At 32.1% G+C, this 21,315-nt stretch overlaps 1 protein-coding gene across 4 annotated transcripts in view; it reads left to right on the top strand.

Annotated features, from left to right (window-relative positions):
- LOC129964222 (degenerin unc-8-like) overlaps positions 1-21,315 on the top strand; it is a 62,567-nt gene that overhangs the window by 28,275 nt on the left and 12,977 nt on the right. For 2 of the 4 annotated variants that reach the window (XM_056078944.1, XM_056078943.1), the window contains exons 8-9: positions 12,034-12,163; positions 15,635-15,707. In XM_056078944.1, the coding sequence (XP_055934919.1) occupies positions 12,034-12,163; positions 15,635-15,707 (203 nt within the window). Of the gene's footprint in view, positions 1-12,033; positions 12,164-12,516; positions 12,595-15,634; positions 15,708-21,315 lie in introns of those variants that run through there. The other 2 variants (XR_008784085.1, XM_056078945.1) reach the window with 2 other exon arrangements.

The raw sequence follows: 21,315 nt of genomic DNA, 5'->3' as shown, positions 1-21,315 counted from the left end.
TTGGTTATTTACATCTACGTCGCGTATGTCTCACCCACTTTTCTTATTGAATTTTCGTCGTATATTTCAAATTGCATTATGGATGAGTATGAATCAGCATCTAAAAATAATATTTTTAATCGAATGTAACTGACGAAATTATCTTTCTAATTTCCAACGAATTTAATTCAATCTTTGTATGACAAAATTATTTTAACTATTATAGTTTGGTGCGTGGCTTAACACGCATTGCCAAATTTACTTTAAATTAAAGTATTAAAACATTTCTAATTAATGAAAACTGTAATGTAAATAACAAAAATAAATTTTAATTACAAATTAAATTAACAAATATAGAACATGGTATATTGGCCGTAATTCCATCGACCAGCACGGGGCAGAAGTTCGGAGCAAGCCGGCGAAGGCAGGAAGTGAGTCACTCGTATTCGTTGGAGAGCAAAGTTCATCTCCGTAGGTATGATTGATGCTTATCGCCATCTGGCGAAACAAACAGTCATTTATCGCCTGTTTGGCCGCTGCACACTCCCTCCGCAGTCTCATTGGAAATGGACATAACGACGTGGGGGTCGAACTTGTCGCCCTGTGCGAGTTGTTTGCCTTGATGGACGATGGATGTCTCAGCTGGAAGTGTTTTGGCACACTTAGTAGTGGAACTTGCTTCTTGCTTGGCCTGTGGTATACTGGAACACTCAGGAGGAATAATAAAAGCAGGTTTCAGACGGTCTATAGAAATAGTATGGGAAGTTCCCTTGATCTCGAGATCAAAAGTTTTCTGTCGCCTGACAAGAACTTTGTAGGGTCCATCATATGGTGCTTATAGGGGTTTGCATACACCGTCATGTCTCACAAATACATGTGAACACACGTTGAGGTGAGGATGCACAAAGATTGTTCTTTGGCCATGACAGGACGTTGGAACTGGTCTCATCGTTGCAAAATGACGTTTTAAGTCGTCCACGAGCTGCTTGCGTGATTCGTCTCCAGGTGTTGGATCGAAAAATTCTCCTGGTAGTCGCAGAGACTTGCCATACACCAGCTCAGCAGTCGTCGCTTGCAGATCCTCTTTGAAGACGGACCGGAATCCGAGTAATAAGGTGGGCAGTGCTGCAGACCACTGATCTGTGTTGTAGGCTTTCAAAGCTGCCTTTAATGGGCGGTGGAACTCTTCGATCAGGCCATTGGCTTGAGGATGATAAGGAGAAGATCTTATCCTTTTAATTCCTAGTAGTTGAGAGAGAGCACGGAACAAATCACTCTCAAACTGTCTGCCTTGGTCAGTAGTAATTCTTACAGGACAACCAAATCTGGCTATCCAGTGCTTAAAATATTTTTGTGCTACTGTCTGTGCTGTCATGTCTGGAATTGGTACGGCTTCTGGCCATCTCGTGAACCTATCTATCATTGTTAAACAATAATAGTTTCCTTGAGAAGGAGGTAGAGGGCCTACAAGGTCCAGGTGCACATGTTCGAACCTCTGTGATTGGTCTACAAATTTTCCTACTGGGGTCTTAGTATGGCGAATTACCTTCGATTTTTGACACGGGATGCAATGCTTAGCCCAATTGTTGCAGTCTTTTCAAATGGAAGGCCAAATAAAACGCGATCGGATTAATTTTGATGTGCTGCGAATGCTAGGATGAGATAAATTATGTAGTGATGCAAAAATTTGGTGACGAAATGATTCAGGAATATAAGGTCTAGCTGTACCTGTTAATACATCACAATAAATGGGAGTTTCGCAATTTGGAAAAGCAATTCTTTTAAATTGTAATGTTTCATAATTATCGATTAAATTTTTAAATTCAGAACCAATTTGTTGTGCTTGTGCAATTTCGTTATAATCTATGGGATTTGGCATGTTTATAGCGTTTATCCTAGAAAGTGCATCTGCTAATATATTCTCAGAGCCTTTTTATGTGGTGAATATCGGTGATAAACTGAGATATAAAATCTAATTGTCTAGCCTGTCTCAGAGCATTTGTCCAAGCGTTGTTGGAAAGCGTAAGTTAACGGCTTATGATCCGTAAACAAAGAGACATTTCTAGCTTCAAGCATATGCCTAAAGTGTTTGATGGCAGCATAAGCTGCTAATAACTCTCTGTGGTAAGCGCTATAGTTTCTTTCTGCTGGGGAGAGTTTCCGAGAAAAGAATGCGAGTGGTTGCAATTCTTCATCTACTAATTGAGACAATGTCTCTCCGATTGCAAAGTCTGAAGCGTCGACTTGTAAAATTAATGTGGCATCTGGTTTTGGATGTGCCAATAAAACAGCATTTGCAATTAATTTTTTACAATTTTGGAATTCTTCTTCCGCTTTATCTGACCAGTCCAATTTCGTTTTATCATTCTTTTTCGCGCCTTTTAAATATGAAGTTAAATGTACCTGATGTTTTGCTATATTCGGTAAAAATCTACGGAAAAAATTTTAAAAACCTAAAAATCTTTGAAGATCTTTTACTGTTTTTGGTTGTGGATATTTGAGAATTGGTTCAACTTTATGGTATAAAGGTTTAGTCCCCGAACTAGTAATTAAATGACCTAAGAAAGGAATTTTTGAGACGCCAAATATGCATTTTGAAACATTTATGGTTAGTCCATATGTGTTTAATCTCTCCAGTACGATTCTTAAATGAGCTTTATGCTCTTCTTGGCTGGGACTAAATATTAAAATATCATCCAAATATACATAGCAAAATTTAATATCTCCAGGATTTCATTCATGAATCGCTGAAAAGTTTGTGCTGCCCCTCATAGTCCAAAATTTAAGAATGGGAATTCAAACAGTCCAAATGGTGTACAAACTGCGGTTTTTTGTTTATGATCCGGATGCACTGGTATGTGAAAATAAGCGCGGACTATATCAAGTTTCGAAAAAATATTTTTTCCGTGGAGTGCATTGGAAAAATCCTGGATATGGGGTATGGGATAATGGTCTGGTACAGTACAGGCATTCAATCTCCTATAGTCACCAACAGGACGAATGCTGCCTGAGCTTTTGGTAACGACATGAAGGGGAGATGACCAAGGTGATTTTGATGGCCGGCATATGCCTTGATCCATCATGAACTGAAACTCTTTTTTGACGGCGTCATACATTTCTGGATTTAGCATTCTAGGTTTACTATGGAAAGGTGGACCGGTTGTTTCAATGAAATGTACCGTATTATGTTTAACAGGTTTTAACCCAAATGTTAATTTTGTTAATTCTGGGAATTCTTCCAAAATTTTATGGTATACTGATTCACCAGAAATAAGTTTTAGAGACGCATAATTTGTTGATTTTGAAATTATTCCTGGTTGGGTAAATTTAGTAACGTTATCAATAAGTTTGCGTCCTTTGAGATCTATTAGTAGGTTAAAGGTTTGTAAAAAATCCGCCCCTATTATGGGAACAGGCACATTAGCAATTAAAAATTTCCATGGGAAATTTCGCCTGAGACCTAAGTCCACATTTAATAATTTAGATCCATAAGTATAAATTTTGGAGTTATTAGCTGCAAAAAGTTGCAGAAAATCAGGCTTTAGATTTTTTGATTTTTGTTGAGCGGTATGCATGAAACATCAGAGCCAGAATCTATTAAAAATTTGAAATGGGACCTCTTATCAAAAATATCCAAACGATACGATTGCGCGGCTTCCGTCGATGTAGGTTGATCGACAGCCGCTATTGCGAGTTTTCCTGATTCGCGATAGTTGAGTACGAACACGGCGATCGGCACTTCAGTGCCTTTTCTCCGAAACGCGCATGATAATAACAGAATTTTCTTCCACGATCACCGGAACGCCCACGCGAAAAACTGCGCTGTCTGTTTTTCCGATGGAAAGGGCCTCTGCTTCTGCCACGGGAAAGCCGTTGTACCTGCTTACTTAAAGCGGCGATTTCGCTTAGGAGTGCAGTAAACTCATCCAGAGTGGAAGCTTTCCGCATGGCATTACTTCCCGCGCCTCGGCTGACGGCAAAGACGCTGTTATCTGCTGAGGAAATACGGACCTCGGCAATTTTGTCGGCCATGTTGGCCAAATTGTCCAGGGGTTCAGAACTTATTGATAAAATTGCCTGCATTTCTGACGGTAGTCTTTGCATCCATAAAGTTTTGAGAAAATCGTCTATTATGCCTGTGGAACCACCGAGTTCGCGCATCTTTCGGAGTAACTGCGATGGTTTATCGGCGCCTAAATGTAGTTTAGAAAGCAGTCGACGGATCTGTTCATTTTCCGAAGCTGAAAATTCGGCTATAAGTCGAGTCTTTAACGCATCATATTTGTTGGTGTCGGAGGGTGTGAGTAAAATATCAGCAATCGCTGATAAAGTTTCCGGATCAATAGTTGCAATCAAATGATTGTATTTTGTAAGATCATTAGTTATTTTTGCTAGAGCGAAATTGCTTTCTGCTTGGATGAACCACAATTTTATATTGTTCCTCCACAGCGGCGGTATTTTCACCGAAAGATTGGACACTTGCGACTCTGTCGGAGCGTCAGCATTGACAGTTTCGTTTTCAGCATTAAGCATTTTTGGTTACCCGATGTGGAAAACTGATAATTTTTACTATATTTACTAGTATCAGAAAAAGTTATGATTATTTAAATACACGTGTTTTTAAAAAAATTGAGGAGTTAAAAATCATAATAGTAAACATGGTAGCCAAAACGAAAGTAATAAGAAATTAATACTTCGAATACGAAAAATAACACGAAAAATAATACGATTTCTTAGCCAAAATAATGGGGAAATGAAATATTGACCAATCACAGAGAAATGAAAATAATATTCGAACACATACCTGATCCTTGATGCATTACTTCTCGGCACAATAATTTATAATGGGTGGTATTACGAAAAGTAACTGAAGAGCTCAATCACCAAAATCTAATTTGAGCATATTTTAGAAATTTTGAGGCTGGACTTCGCAAATTTTAGAAAAGTAAAATAGAAATTACCGGGTCACCAGTTTGGTGCGTGGCTTAACACGCATTTCCAAATTTACTTTAAATTAAAGTATTAAAACATTTCTAATTAATGAAAACTGCCAGCCATGCAAATAACAAAAATAAATTTTAATTATAAATTAAATTAACAAATATAGAACATGATATATTGGCCGTAATTCCATCGACCAGGACGAGGCAGAAGTTCGGAGCAAGCCGGCGAAGGCAGGAAGTGAGTCACTCGTATTCGTTGGAGAGCAAAGTTCATCTCCGTAGGTATGATTGATGCTTATCGCCAACTGGCGAAACAAACAGTCATTTATCGCCTGTTTGGCCGCTGCAATAGTAAAAGCGTACTAAATCGTGGCGCCATCTCTGAGTAAAATAATAAAGGTGCCCCTTTTAAAATTTCTAATATTCCTTTTTATTTAAAAATTTTGCAATGCAAATCATTTTATAATTTCTGGTAATTTTAATTTGTAACTTTTCCCCTTTCCTTTATATTATTTAAATTTACGAAATCAAAAATAAATTTAAAAAATACTTATTTTGGAAAAAGAGAGGATATCATAAATTACTAAATAATTTGTCATTTATCTCTATTTATCTAATATTTATTATGAAATGTTTTTCCTTAGTTTCTAAAATAAAACTTATTCTTTAATAATGATATTTTTCTCTTATAAGGGCTACTAATATTTTGTAACAAATAAAAAATAATTTATTATTACAAACCTTCCACAAAAAGAAATTATAGAATTTCAGACGGATAAAATGCTACAATACTTTATTTTAGTAATTATGAATAGGATTTATTTTATATTTAGTAAATATGAATATGGTATGAGTTTTATAATATTTTGAAATACAGCTTAATATCGTTTTGCTTTGGGGTTGGTATAATTTCAAATTTAGTTCTAAAATTATTATTCTTCTTCTTATTATTATTATTTTTGCATAACACAGAACCAATTGTCCTCCCTCCAAACAAACATGCACTACCCTTAGTACTTTTAATGGCACATCGTCTTGCGATAGAAGTTGGTCACACTCGAATAGTAATATCACTTCTGTGTTTCATTTTTATGCTAGTAACAGTAAAAAGTTTTCACGCTTGCCGGAAGATTTGACATTTTTTAGTTGCTGGTGAAATTAATCCACTTGAAGTTTGTCTCGTCCTTTCGTGACATCTGTAAGAGCTTCTCTTGCTTCATAAAAATTATTTTCGGCATCTTCATACAAGTACTTGGAAAAATTTCATCTGATTTAATAGGGGCATGAGGAAGGAATTATAAAAATGCAAAGCTAAAAAAACTCTTCCCAAAGTGATTTTTCCCCCTTCAAGCTAGGACTGATGGATTAATATCTCTCACTTATCTGGAGGCAGAATCGATGGGAAATTGAACGAAATAATGTCAAAATGAGTATAGATAAAATACTATTGCTTACAGCTGTGACTTAATAATTTCACAGAGCATGAACAACTTTTTTTTTCTAATAATATAACTTTTCATTAAAAATGAACCATCATTTTGTTTTTTATTATACCTTTAATTATAGTGAATGCGATTTTTTTTCTATAGAAATAAGAAAAGTAGTTTCATACTTGAGTATCGGCTGTTTGCAAAATCTCTTAACTTCTTCATGATTTTCTACACATTTAATGACAAAAGCTTGAGTGGTCGAAACATTATAAGCTTTGAGACGGCAAAGGACCTGATTCATAAATATTCCCAAGTACATTTCCGAAAAATTGCTTGTATTGTGACCCCTCAATTCCCCATTTCTCAAGGCAAGACTCGAGTTTGGTTTCCAGTAGTTCTAAAATATTGATACGAGATTTCATATGTTGGCAAATTAAAGAATATTTTATAGGTTCTTTGATTTTTAAACTGTTGCAGCATACAAAATAAGACTAAAAAATTAGATGTTCCTTTGGAATTTCTTTTCTTTTATGGTGAAGACTCAACTAATGATATAGTAGTGTCCTTCCAAGAGATGGCAGTGCAATCTCGGGTCTGTTAAATTAACAAAGGATAAGGGGCTCTGGGAGTTTCTGGAAAAACGGTGCATCTGGACACTGAATTATTATTATTATTATTTTATATTTTAGTTTGGTAATAGTGGGAGAAAATTGCCTTTTAGGTTAATTTTTTTTTTTAATTTGATTGTAATATTACATTATCTTGAGGTGCCACAAGAAGCTTGAAATTTGTAAAAAATTTGAAAAAGTTTCACAAAGTATAAAATGACCATTTGATTTTTTTTATATTAATTTAGTAACAGAAGGGAAAAGTTGCCTTTTAGGTTCAAAAAGAATTTTAAAAAATTTAGTTACACTATTTCAAAATTTCGAGGTGCCACAAAAAGCTTAAAAATTGTAAAAAAATTGAAAAATTATAAACTGTGATGAAATATTTTTTTATGAATTTTTCGTACATATAATGTTACAAAAGATGTTTTTAAATACATATATAAGCAATACAATTGGAAAAAATTATTAATTACAAAATATAATAATAATAATAAAATATTTCTAATGTCAAATTTTGTGTTTCTTACTTCGGATCCTTAATGATTACAAATGTTAAAGTTGCAAAATGTTTGTTTCTACTTCATTATCACATTAAACTGGATTTTTTTTGTATTAAATTTTGGCATATTCACACGTGAGTCGATTTTTGCTCTTATGTACTCTTGCGATTGAACCACAGATATTTTGAGCCGATTCGGCCACCAGTTTCACGGCTCTTTCCATTGCTTGAGTGTGACAAGGAAGAAGGGGAAAATTCATAACCAAGCACACTATTTGTTTCAATTTCAGATGCTTTCCGTACAAAGTCTTTTAGAGAGTCACTGGAAACATGTTTTAACAAGGGGGTGTGGGTCAGTTACGTCATTTTCAAGCCATGAGATCATGTCGATGCAATCCTTTGCCTTGAAATTTATCTTTGGAACTTAAAACTTCATGACTCTGTGTCTACTTCCTGTTCTTGCTTTCAAAGCACGTCATATACCAAGTTCCCTTTGAATTTTATGTTTCTCACTTAGTATGGACAAAAGGATATTTTCTGGAGCAGCAAAGTATCAATTTCTTTGAATAATCGGGTCTTTAACGGTCTTGGATCGTCGGACATATAGCGTGAATATGAGATAAGGTTAAACAGATATTTAGATGTACATGAAAGTTTTAACTTATTATTAAACCACACAGACACCTGGTAGTATATTTTTTGGTAGTATATCCTGGTAGTACCTATACTCTTTTTGCATATTTGTAGGATCTGGTTGGTTTGCCTCTTCTTGTAAAGAACACTGTCCTTCTTCAGGGTTGTGATTGTCACCAGTAACCGTTTCTGAAACACTAGTATTTTTTGTCCGTTCTTCATTAAACTTAACTATTCTCTGTAGCTCTTTACTTTTTCTTGTCTCTTTCTTCCTCAAAGCGCTTGTGGTAGCTATATCAATATTACCTATAAGCCTTTTCCTGTTAGAGCGTTGATATTTAGAAACTCTTATTCCATAACTAGTACTTTTTTTTCCTTTTATACAAGCATTAAAGTTTACACTCTATCAGGCAGTAATATCAAATAAATGTTTAGTTTCTTCTCTAAATTTTGGAAATCAAACTTATCTGACCTTTTTTCTTTTCTTCGCATTTAGACTTTAATAAACTCCTGTATTTAGTATGATAAGCTTTTATCATTTGCAAAATTCTTTTCTTAGAAATAACGGGAATAGAAGCTCTTGACCATATTTATTCTATTATGGGAATTAAAGTGTCACATATTTCACTTACAGAAGGATCCTTCTCTCAAGCAATTTTGTGGTTATGTCTAATATAACAGTAATACTTCATAAAAGATTCGTAAGTAAAAATTCAACTTCAAACAAATCACTAAATTTCCCCCAAATAGGACATTCCAGCATTTGTCTTGTCTTCACTAATTTAGTCTGAAACATATTTAATCACAACAAAGCAAACAAGCTAACAAATCAGTTATATTAATCATTTAAACAATAGACCGAGTGGAGACGACATCTCAACGGAACTCGGCAAACTCTACTGATCTGACACCAGCGCTGTCCTTGTCATCGGATTCAAACAAATCTCCGGATCCACTCCGTCGATGACTCTGTGCCATGCCAGTGCAATAGTAAAACTGTTTTTATATTTCTATTCATATTACAATGCCTATTTAAAAGCTTTTTATTTCATAACCGAGACGCTCAAAAGTCTTTGAAAAAGTTTCAAAAAATTTGTTTTAATGAAACTTTAACGTCCTTGCGACATCTCACGATGTACTCCAATATTTTCCACGTTTGTAATTTATCTTATCTACAGAAAAATGCAATATTTCGGCACTATTACAAATTAAAAATCAAAAGTAGATTATTTCGTAAAAAAAACTTAAAAATGTAGCAAAAATTTCAATTTTATGAAACTTTAATGTCTTTTTGGCATCTCAAGTCGCATTCCAATAATTTTAATATTTATAATTTATTTTATCTTGACGAAGGCCATTTTTGCGCTGTTACAAATTAAAAATCAAAAGTTGATTTTTTCGTTCCACCCTACTAGACATGCCATTAAGATCTTAAGAATCGTATGGGATAATATAAAAGCAACAAAGGATTTCAACATCCATCAATTTGAAAAAAAAAAAAATGATACTTTAAACAGATGACGGAAAGATTTATTTTATGAGCTAATAGTATGCTAATTGACTCTATTAACATGATGAATTTTTTCATGGTAAGAACGAAGATATTATTGCTAAAAATCGTAGATTAGGTATACAATCGATGAATCCATTCCGAATAAGATAAAAGTTACTTTTATAGACTAGTGAAGTGAAAGAGAAATATTAACAAAATTTGAATGCTATAATGTCTATTATTCTGGTTATGAACAGCAGGCAGCCTCTTATAAATTATACAATTTATGCAAACTTGTTTTGATCAAATATACAATAAAAATGCCATAATTAAATAAAATTTTTAACTTATTTTTTAAAAATTTTAATGATAATAAAACACAAATTAAAAAATTTAACTAAAGGTTTATGCTGAAGATTGTTAATATGTTTTGCTTTAAAATGACAAATATAGAAAGGTGTGATTAATTTTCTAAATTATGACTTCAGTTCTTAAGATAAAGGGGAATTAAGGTTTTCAAAAAAAATACATTGTTTGTTTAATTTACATGAATTTCCAAGAAATGAATCCTCCCTCTCTCCTTTGATTGGGTGGGGAGGTTATGTTTATTCTAAACATTTTATTCATAACCATACCATTTATAAAAATGTATATAAAGTGAAGTTGTATGTTTATTCATATTGTTCTTTTTTTATTTTATGTGATCATTATGCAAGTCTTATGATCCCATATATGTATATAATCTATGAAATGATGGAATTTTATTAAAAATTAAAGTGAATTATATTAAATAAAAATTTAAACTTTACTAATATCTATAAAGGAATCTTTCTTCCTAATTGCAGTTTTGTCCAATTGCACTTTCTTAATACTGTTGCACAAAAATTTGAATTAAAAAAAATTCGTTAACTAGAGACAGCTGATATTTTCCGTAGAAATGAAACAAAGGAGCAGATGTAACTTTATTAATGAAATTAAAAGCATCTCAGTATATTAATAGGTAATAAGAAATTATTTCTATTACTCATAAGGTAACTTATGATTTATTATTTTTATGCTGAATTTTGATATGTATTAATTATTTGTAACTAAGTTTATTTATAAAGTTATCAAAATTGAAATTACGATTGATTCGAACACAATCCTAAAAATAACGACGCTCATACGCACGAGAGAATCTTTTACGGTTTCGAAAATGAATACAAAACATTTCTGAATGGAAAATCACTCATTTCAATTTTTAAAGCAATACATAAATGATTAATTTTCAAATTCGGAAAATATTGTGAGATTCTGAATAAGTAGATTAGAATATATATATATATATATATATATATATATATATATATATATATATATATATATATATATATATTCGTTTTTGTTTTATCTTCAAATTTCAAAATCCACTTTTCGCAGCCTGCTAAGTTACAATCATGACTGCGTAAGACCATGAGGAGTTACTTACAACCCTATTACGAAATGAAGATGGACATTATTCTTCTCTTGAAACAAACATTTCGAAAGGCTTCAGCCAATAACTACTAGTTGCTATACGGGATGCAGCGTAAAAATCAATCAGCAGTGCTAGGAAACGTCCTATGGTTCGAATTCAAGTAAAGATACATCCCTGAAAAAATCTAAGGAATTTTCTAGTCTTTCAAAATAATAAAAATCATAGGAGCTGCGTGGTATGTAAGTGTGAAAATCATATATAATGATTTCAAAATGGAATCTGAAAAAGTCTTCGAAAAAATTCTTTATTCCCCAAATTTTTTCTTTGTGCCTTATAAAATTGCCCCAAATTCTCACAATTACCAGCATATGACCCAACTGTTTCGCGCTCTCACAAGCGAACAATTAATCAATGACTTTCTAACTGTTAAAATACGTCGGGCTCCGAGCACATTCGATGCTCATCTGGATTTAGTTATAACTTGAAATTATGTACCTGTAGTTAGAAATTATGTACTGTAATTTTGCTACATTCAGCATACTTTTCGCTCTGCCTAGGACTTCATAGTTCCTAAATTTGACCAACTTTGAATTTTTTTACTCCAATCAATTAATTCATTCATTTCCACCCATTTTAATAAAGTATATGGTATAAAATTCCCTTCAAAAACTCAAATTTCCCCGGAAGCTTTCATTTAAGTTAGAGAACGTCGCTTTCTAAAATTAACTTCGAAATGTTTTCGAACGAACAACTGTTATTTAAATCCCAAGGGCAATTTAAATGTAGACGTGAATGGGCTCTGTTCACAAGTAAAGGTAATTATTATGCGGCATTTGCAGTTCCGTCAGGCTATTGATATTGAAATGACTCGTCTCTCTGTTTTTGTATTCAGTTACTCATGCAGAGTGTAATCTCGAATCAAGAAATTTTTTATAGAAATAACGGAAACGCATATCGTATATATTCAGTGCTTTGCAACTTCCTTTATAGGAATGCGAGAGTTTCTGCATCAATGAGGAAATATTTCGACGTTGCCACTGCTACCATCCACGCTATCTATCAGCTGTCGTGGCACCTCGGCCAAAGATCATCTGTGCGACGAACGACAGCAACAGCGTAGGTAGGAGAATGCATGCCTCATATTCTTTCATAGCTTAAGCGCATCCATAAAAATGCATTGAAATTGATTTTTCTACAGATTGTTTGTCACTGATTTCTTCATTTTCATGATTTCTGATTATAGTATCGCAAACTCAAAATAATTGTTCAGATATCATCATGAAATTAAGTTTAAAAATTCTATTTAATGATGCTATCTTGTTTTTGCTCCCGTTTCATAATGATTTTCGTTTTAAAAATTTACTTCCTGATTCTGGAATGCCAAACAATTCTGGTTACTAAATGGCAAAAAAAAAGTAATTGTAATTGTCAAAAAATTCGATATTGTGATTTGAGCGATTTTTTATCTTTTAGAATTCCCTGAAGTCGATAACTGCATTTTTGGAATTCTGTCCGTCTGTGAACAGAAAAACACGAAGTAGAATTGTTTTGTCAGGTATGCATCGTAATTGTGAATTCATCTTTATTTTGGTAGAATTCATTTCTTTGCACGATTCTGTGCGTGTTAATAACTCGAGGAAATTTAGCATAAAGCCTTAACATGTATAATATTAGCTTAATAAATATATGTGTGTAATCTTTGGATCCAATAAATAGAAAATTTGATCGATTGGATGTTTCTGGGAATTCTTGAACGCGATAAGGAATGAGCCTCGCTTGTTCCTGAGATTATGGAGCTGTATCAAAGTTCAGATGCAGTTGTTCAAAAGTAATTCCAGCATTCGATCTATTTCACTTTTACCTTTAGATGAAAATCTTATCTTTAGCATCATCGAAGTAAAAACGTTTCACTAGTTACAGTTTGCACGTCACTTCACTCCTTCCGATAATTCCAGTAGAGACTTTTAATAAATTTAAATAAGAAATGTCAAAATTCTTTTTGATTTATTCATATGTATTTGCCTGCTCGTATTCACTGAAATAAATTTTCATTCGATAAATAAGAAACAGTTTTCCTCCTTCAAAGATTTTCTTGATTTCAGGTTTACGAAATAACATGCCGAATTCTTTCCATTTATGCATTTCCTATCCAAATACGTAAAACAATTGAGAAAACTCGTGACATAATAAAATCTGCGAACCTTTCCTCACGTCCCATCCATGGTTGTATTAGTGGCAGGCATGATGGCATTAATGACAATGGTGCTAGCTGTACTTTTTCAGCCTGTCCTTGGTGATCAGGTAAACGCTATTTAAAAAGTCGAAGCAAAGGGAGGAATTTTCTCTCATTACCTGTTAGTAGTTATTTTTTTACGGGGTGAACGTGGTATCAACTCCCATAATATTGCAACAAAAACATTTTTAGCTATTTACGTAGGTTATAGTTGTATAATAAATTTTTGTTGTCCACATAAAATGTATTTATTCTTCAAGTTCATTGAAGTCAATGCGCGCACATATACAGTCACTCAAAAAAGTATTGGGACACTTGACTTGAATAATGACAAAGCTATTTATCACATTAAAATAGAAAAAAAAAATGAAGCAAGGAATATTTTAGCACTTGTTGTACAGTTTGTAAGGAAAGTTTGATTGGTATTTCAGAAATGATTTGGTCTAGCTTTTTTAAGATAATTCAAAGGCAAATAGGAGACAAAAAAGTATTGGGACACTTCTTAAATGAGAAATTCAACAAATATATAGTTCATCAATAGAATTAAATTTACCACAACATTTTTAGACTATAATTTCAAACATAAAATTTTCAACCGATAAGATTAGTTATACAAAAAATGGCGAGAAACAAAGATATGTCAGTTGATATGCTAAATCTTGTAATAAGTCATTGGAAAAATGGAAAATCAGTTCACTGTACAGGACATATCTTGAAATTGAATAAATCTACTGTTTTAACATTTTGGCAGGTTCAAGAAAGCAAATAGTGTTCAAAACAAGAAAAGATCAGGGCATCCAAGGACATTTAATGAACGTGAAAAGAGATGGATTGTGAAATAAGTTCACTTTAATCCAAAAACTAGAGCAAGTAAAATTGACTCTGCAATGTAAAAGTAAGTTTGAAAAATCTGTAAATCCTGAAATATTACTGCAGAGTACGTCAAAGAAAGCTCTACATCACCAAAGCAAATTGACAAGCTAGGCTGCCATTTGCTAAAATGTTTATAAAACAGCCAAAAGAATTTTGGTAGCGTGTAATTTTTGTTGATGAAAGCAAATATAACATTTTCGGATCGGATGGCAATCAAAACGTTTGGCGGAAACCAAATATAGCTATGCATGTCAAAAATTTACTACCTACTGTCAAATATGGAGATGAATCTGAGATTGTATGGCAAGCACAGGTGTCGTGAACTTATATATAATTGGTTGTACAATGATTAAACATATATATCTTTACATTCAAACGCGAAATTTAAAGAAAAGTGCGAGCAAGCTGGGGATCTCAAGACATTTTAAATTGTATCAAGGTAATGACCCCAATCATGGAGAATCCATCACTGATATTTGCAAGTAATGGGACCTCTACCACTGTTCTAGTGTTATTAAGACTTTTGCACAAAGTCCAGACTTTAATCCTATTGAGCATGTGTAGGATTATTTGCAGTAAAAACTATTTGAACATCAAATTTCTAACAAGCAGAAATTAAGAAAACATTTGATCGAAGTGAAGGCAAAAATAGATGGATCTTCTTCCAAGAAATCAGCCCAGCCCATGCCAGATAGATTTTGAGAGGTCATAAAAAGTAAAGGCGGTCCATCCAAATAATAACTTTTAAGTTTGCATTGTTTTCCTTTATTTATTGAAAAGTGTCCCAATATTTTATGAGCACGTTTTTCTTATTTGATTTCTTCTATTTTCAATTATAACCATAATTGCATTAATATAAAATTTTTGTTTGAATTATTATGATTTGTATACATCAAAATAATATTTATTTCTTTGTTTTAGTTTTATTCATATATTTAAGTGAAATATTATGATAAAATTCTGTGAACTTATGGGGTGTCCCAATACTTTTTTGACAGACTGTAGTTGCATTCTTTAAAACGTAGATAGCAGTGAGGTTAGGATGGGAGCCTAATCAAATAGACACATCAATGGCTCAAACTTCATATCAATGGCTCGACCGATTTGCTCCTTTTGTCTTCCTCTTACACATCAGTTACCAGCAGAACAATCCATTTTGAATTTCTCCGCTTTGTGGAATCGGTAACAGATGAATTTACTACATACATATAAATCGAGCGGTTACCGATAACTGCAGGCCTTTGTAGATGATGGAATTGCCAAACTGAGTTGGAAATACCATCATTAATTACTATCTTAACAGAGAACGTAAATAGTTCAGTCATACGCATTTTCGAATTGCATTTTCAACTTATCATAATCAGCATTTAGTAGCCGATGCATGCAATCCAGATGATTGCTAAGAAAATTCCTGTTTATGCGTATACATTTTATTTGGAAAGAAATATTATTGCATGAATTTTCAAGCTGCCTTCTCTTTTCCAGACCGTTGTTTTTTATCCGTGGTGCACGACACGGATAACGGGACTGTGGAGTGCAACTGCCCGCCCGCCTGTAGGTACGCATCTCTCACACACACTTGTTTGATTTATTTTTTAATTTCAACCGCATACTCTAGCGGTAACCTGGTATGCAATATCTTAAGAGATAAATTACAGATATATTTGTAATAGGCCATATATTTGTATTTAGCTCTTAAATAATCTGCAACGGAATAACTAGAAGCACGTTATTTTATTCTATTTATACATTAAATTAAATTACAGTAAATTCACTTTCTAAATAAACAGAAAACAGTTTGGGCTAAAATCTGAAATCTAGAATTCAAAAATAATTTAAAGCTAATACTCATTTATTATAAGAAAATGTATTTCTTTCCAATGTGAAATTGTTACAGATCACTTAATTACAGCAGATAAAAAAAATCATATTTTCGTAGAAAATATAAAAGCCTGTGCAGTTTTCAAATTTGAAATCATGATGAATGATCTTTAAAATTTTCAATGTCTCAAAATTTTTTCTTATTTAATATCAATAAGAATAATTTTTTCACTAATGTCAGTACGTATCTTTCGATGAAGCATAGTTATTGCTAATATCGTCATTTTATGGTTTTTAAATATATTCATAAACATTTTAATCGGATCTGGTTCAACTGTCGTCATCTCTATATTTAAAATTATTGGCAAAGTGAAAGAATTAGTTCTTCATTACCGATCGCTTCTCCGGTTTAAACATTTTTTGTTTTATGCGAAGTTCATAATCCGTAAGTGCATCAACAGTAGCACAACCCCCGATAAACAAGGCCTCTGCGGGTTTCCGTGACGTCACGACGAGACGGCACACTCACGACCCCCGTTAGACAAGGCCGGAAAACTTACGTCACAGAAAGTAATGACGTCGCTCCGAGAGGTTACACGAGTGGGTGCGAATTGGGGGACCGAGGGAGGAATTTCACCCTCTTCACGTTTACTGATAAGAAACGAACTCTTTTTCCTTCAACGCCATGTTTTAGCCAGTGGCCCTCCTGTGTTTGAATAGACAGGAAGCGCCATTTCTTATTTGCAAGAAAAATCATTTGGATTACTAAAAATAAGGAATAGAAATGCCTTTGATCTGTTGTGTTCCAAACTGTAATGGAAATTACAGGAATGGCCCAAGAGTAAGTGTTTTTGCCTTTCCTAAAAATGGAGAGCTTAAAAAGAAATGGTTAAGTGCCATACATCGTGAAGGATTTTATCCGATGCAGCATAGTAGGGTAAGCTTATTTAATTATTTTAAACTAATGCTTAATGTTTCTAAATGAAAAATCATTTATTCTCACATTAGAAATTTAACAGCTCAGTAATATCCATTATTCGTGATTTTAATCAAGTGCATTATGAAAAGAATTATTTTATAAAATGCTGTAATACAGGTAATAATGTCTGTAATTATTGTCAATAATAATTATAATATTTGCCGTAATTATGTTTACATGCTTTATTTACTATTATATCTATAATTACGTTTATATAGGTAAATTTTATTATATAACATAACGATAAAAGCATGAGAGTAAACAATAATAATTATATATTGTTTTATGTTGTATATTTGTTACTGTATTTAAATTAAACATTAAAGGAAGTCAATATTTACGAATAATTTCCTTTACTGTAGGTCTGTGAATTACATTTAAAAAAATGACATTGAAAGAGAAACTAGTCTATTTGATTCGAAGGCAGGAAAATTATTAAGTGCCCCTCTTAAATATCCGAGACTAGTGATTGGAGCAATTCCATCTCAGATGCCAAATTGTTCCGCTTACATGTCATCAACATTTCATAGGGAAAAATCCAGAAATAAAATTATATTTACATGCTTTGTTTACTATTATATCTATAATTACGTTTATATAGGTAAATTTTATTATATAACATAACGATAAAAGCATGAGAGTAAACAATAATAATTATATATTGTTTTATGTTGTATATTTGTTACTGTATTTAAATTAAACATTAAAGGAAGTCAATATTTACGAATAATTTCCTTTACTGTAGGTCTGTGAATTACATTTAAAAAAATGACATTGAAAGAGAAACTAGTCTATTTGATTCGAAATCAGGAAAATTATTAAGTGCCCCTCTTAAATATCTGAGACTAGTAATTGGAGCAATTCCATATATTTATCATGTAATAACCTTCCATTTCGTGGAAACCATGAAAATAATAGAAACTCCTAATAATAGGAATTTTTGTATGTTTAATCGAATAATTCAGTAAATTCAAACTGTGCTAATAAATGATATAAACAGAATTAAAAATTCGAAAATTAGAATTGGGCATCATTTAGCACTGCGATCAAATGAACAAAATATTCCTGCATTATGAAATGAAATCCTTAGCAAAATTAAAGTCTATTCAAAATCATCCAAGTACAGCAGTAACCAAATGGAATATAATCTTGATTTTCCCCATTAAGAACAAACGCACTTCAGTCATTATTAGGTATGAAAATATTGAAGAGAAAAGATTAAATATAAATGCGTCGTTTATAGGGGTTATTAAAGTAATCATTGTGACTGGAGAAGGATTAGCAAAACCTCTGTTGAAAAGATTAAGTGAGCTGGATTTAAATATTATGAATTGTAGAGGATAGGCGTAAGGCAAAGATAGCAACACGAAACGGAAGTACAAAGTTTTGCAATTTAGAATAGTTGCTCTAAATCCACATGCAATTTATATGTCTTGCACATCATACTTTTTAAATTTATTAATTTGTGATACCATTTCCAGCAGTATATATTGTAATTTTTTTTTTTTTTTTTTTTTTTTTGGATATTACAACTTCTAATTGCTTTTTTATACCCTTTGGGAAGCCAGAATGAATTCAGTTAAAGCAATGTATACACAGTTTGAAAAAATTTGTAATGTCCTAGAAGAATTTATTGAGGTAAATATAGTACAGCGGTATGCGAAGTAAAAATATTGGAATCAATAAAAGAAATGCCATTTATTTTATACTTAATAGTATAGTTTTCAATATTGCCCAAAATTAACACTACCAATGAACTATTTCAACTAAAAACAGTTGTTTTTTATTCGGCTTTTAAATTGATCAGTAAAATTAAAACTGAAGTTCAAAATTTAAGTACAAAATTCAACACATTTTTAGATGAATCAAAAGTGATAGAATGCAATTTGAATAATTCAGAAAATTTTCTTAAAACACGAATTTGAAAAAGAAAAAGATCATATTCCGAAATAAAAGAAGATGAAGTTAAAAAATTTGGGTATTAAAAATATCACAGCAATTGATACTGTTATTGTACAGAGAGAAGGTAGATTTAAAAATGTGTCAATTTAATCACTAATATAAAAATTTCAAATTAAATTCAGCAAATTAAAAGTAAGGAAGAAGTGTAGTTGGTCAAGGCGTGAAGAAGCTTACAAGCATTTGCTATACAAATCATCGAAAAAAAAAATGATTTTTGGTGATTTTTCTGAAGTAATTTAAAGCAAAAACAAATTCATTTAACAAATATACACGCAATAGCATTATATATAATGTTTGTAATTTTTTTTTTTTTTACTTTAAAAAAAATTGCGGCTCCAAATGGTTTCTTGCACCCAATCTCTTTTATATTTAAGGCCGGCTCTGATTATAATTCAGAACTTCTATACCTTATGTCAATAAGAAATTTTGAAATTTTCTAATCAAAAATATTTCGCAACAGATATAATTTTTAATAATATAGTGAATGAAGAAGAAGTCATCATTATGGCAAAGGCATTTCAGGACATAAACCGGAAAATGTTTATAGATAGGCAATCTGGTCTGCAGTCAATGCATTATTGAATAATTACATGATAGTTTGAAAAGCTCTTCTAAAACCGGAAAGGAAAGAAAATTTGATAAATTTAGTAAAGATATTTCTAACAAAGTAATGATAAAATATATAGTTAAATAAGAAATCTCTTCTAATGTTTCAAAGATTTATTTGATATTTTTTTGAATAGAATACTGTTTCGTGAAATATTGTTTTTATTGCTTTCTTGGAGTTGACGCCACGGCAAATATTCATAAAACCATTATTGTATGGAATTGTTTTGAAATTAATCAACAAAAGCATTGCAAATGTATTTTTTATATTATAATTTAAAAATTTATGTACCATATATGAAGAAGAAATTTTGAAATTTTCTAATCAAAAATATTTTGCAACAGATATAATTTTTAATGATGTAGTGAATGAAGAAAATAGTTTTAAATCTAAGGGAGATAAACCTACTGGGAAACCTGCCCTGCACTTAATGCAAAAAAGGTAATGCATACCAAGCACCGTACCTCCAGGGTGATGTGAAAAGCGGCTGCATTTTAATTATTAATGAATTCTACAATATATGTGTGTTGAATTGCATGATATGGAAGTATATGAAATGATATTAACAAGTGAAAAGTAATTTCTCTTCACTCTCTAGCGCGCAAAGACTTGACGTTAAGGGAATGGAGTGTGCCGTCTCGTCGTGACGTCACGGAAACCCGCAGAGGCCTTGTCTATCGGGGGTTGTGGCACACTCCATTCCCTTAACGTCAAGTCTCTGCGCGCTAGAGAGTGAAGAGAAATTACTTTTCACTTGTTAATAACATTTCATATACTTCCATATCATGCAATTCAACACACATATATTGTAGAATTCATTAATAATTAAAATGCAGCCGCTTTCCACATCACCCTGGAGGTACGGTGCTTGGTATGCATTACCTTTTTTGCATTAAGTGCAGGGCAGGTTTCCCAGTAGGTGTATCTCCCTTAGATTTAAAACTATTTTCTTCATTCACTACATCATTAAAAATTATATCTGTTGCAAAATATTTTTGATTAGAAAATTTCAAAATTTCTTCTTCATATATGGTACATAAATTTTTAAATTATAATATAAAAAATACATTTGCAATGCTTTTGTTGATTAATTTCAAAACAATTCCATACAATAATGGTTTTATGAATATTTGCCGTGGCGTCAACTCTAAGAAAGCAATAAAAACAATATTTCACGAAACAGTATTCTATTCAAAAAAATATCCAATAAATCTTTGAAACATTAGAAGAGCTTTCTTATTTAACTATATATTTTATCATTACTTTGTTAGAAATATCTTTACTAAATTTATCAAATTTTCTTTCCTTTCCGGTTTTAGAAGAGCTTTTCAAACTATCATGTAATTATTCAATAATGCATTGACTGCAGACCAGATTGCCAATCTATAAACATTTTCCGGTTTATGTCCTGAAATGCCTTTGCCATAATGATGTACTTCTTCATTCACTACATCATTAAAAATTATATCTGTTGCGAAATATTTTTGATTAGAAAATTTCAAAATTTCTTATTCACATAAGGTACAGAAGTTCTGAATTATAATCAGAGCCGGCCTTAAATATAAAAGAGATTGGGTGCAAGACACCATTTGGAGCCGCAATTTTTTTTAAAGTAAAAAAAAAAAAATTACAAACATTATATATAATTCTATTGCGTGTATATTTGTTAAATGAATTTGTTTTTGCTTTTAATTACTTCAGAAAAATCACCATTTTTTTTTCGATGATTTGTATAGCAAATGCTTGTAAGCTTCTTCACGCCTTGACCAACCACACTTCATCCTTACTTTTAATTTG

This window comes from Argiope bruennichi, chromosome 3 (assembly GCF_947563725.1).
Source record: "Argiope bruennichi chromosome 3, qqArgBrue1.1, whole genome shotgun sequence".
NCBI lineage: Eukaryota > Metazoa > Arthropoda > Arachnida > Araneae > Araneidae > Argiope > Argiope bruennichi.
Note: the sequence above shows the minus strand (reverse complement) of the source record. Positions and strands in the feature narration are given on the sequence as shown.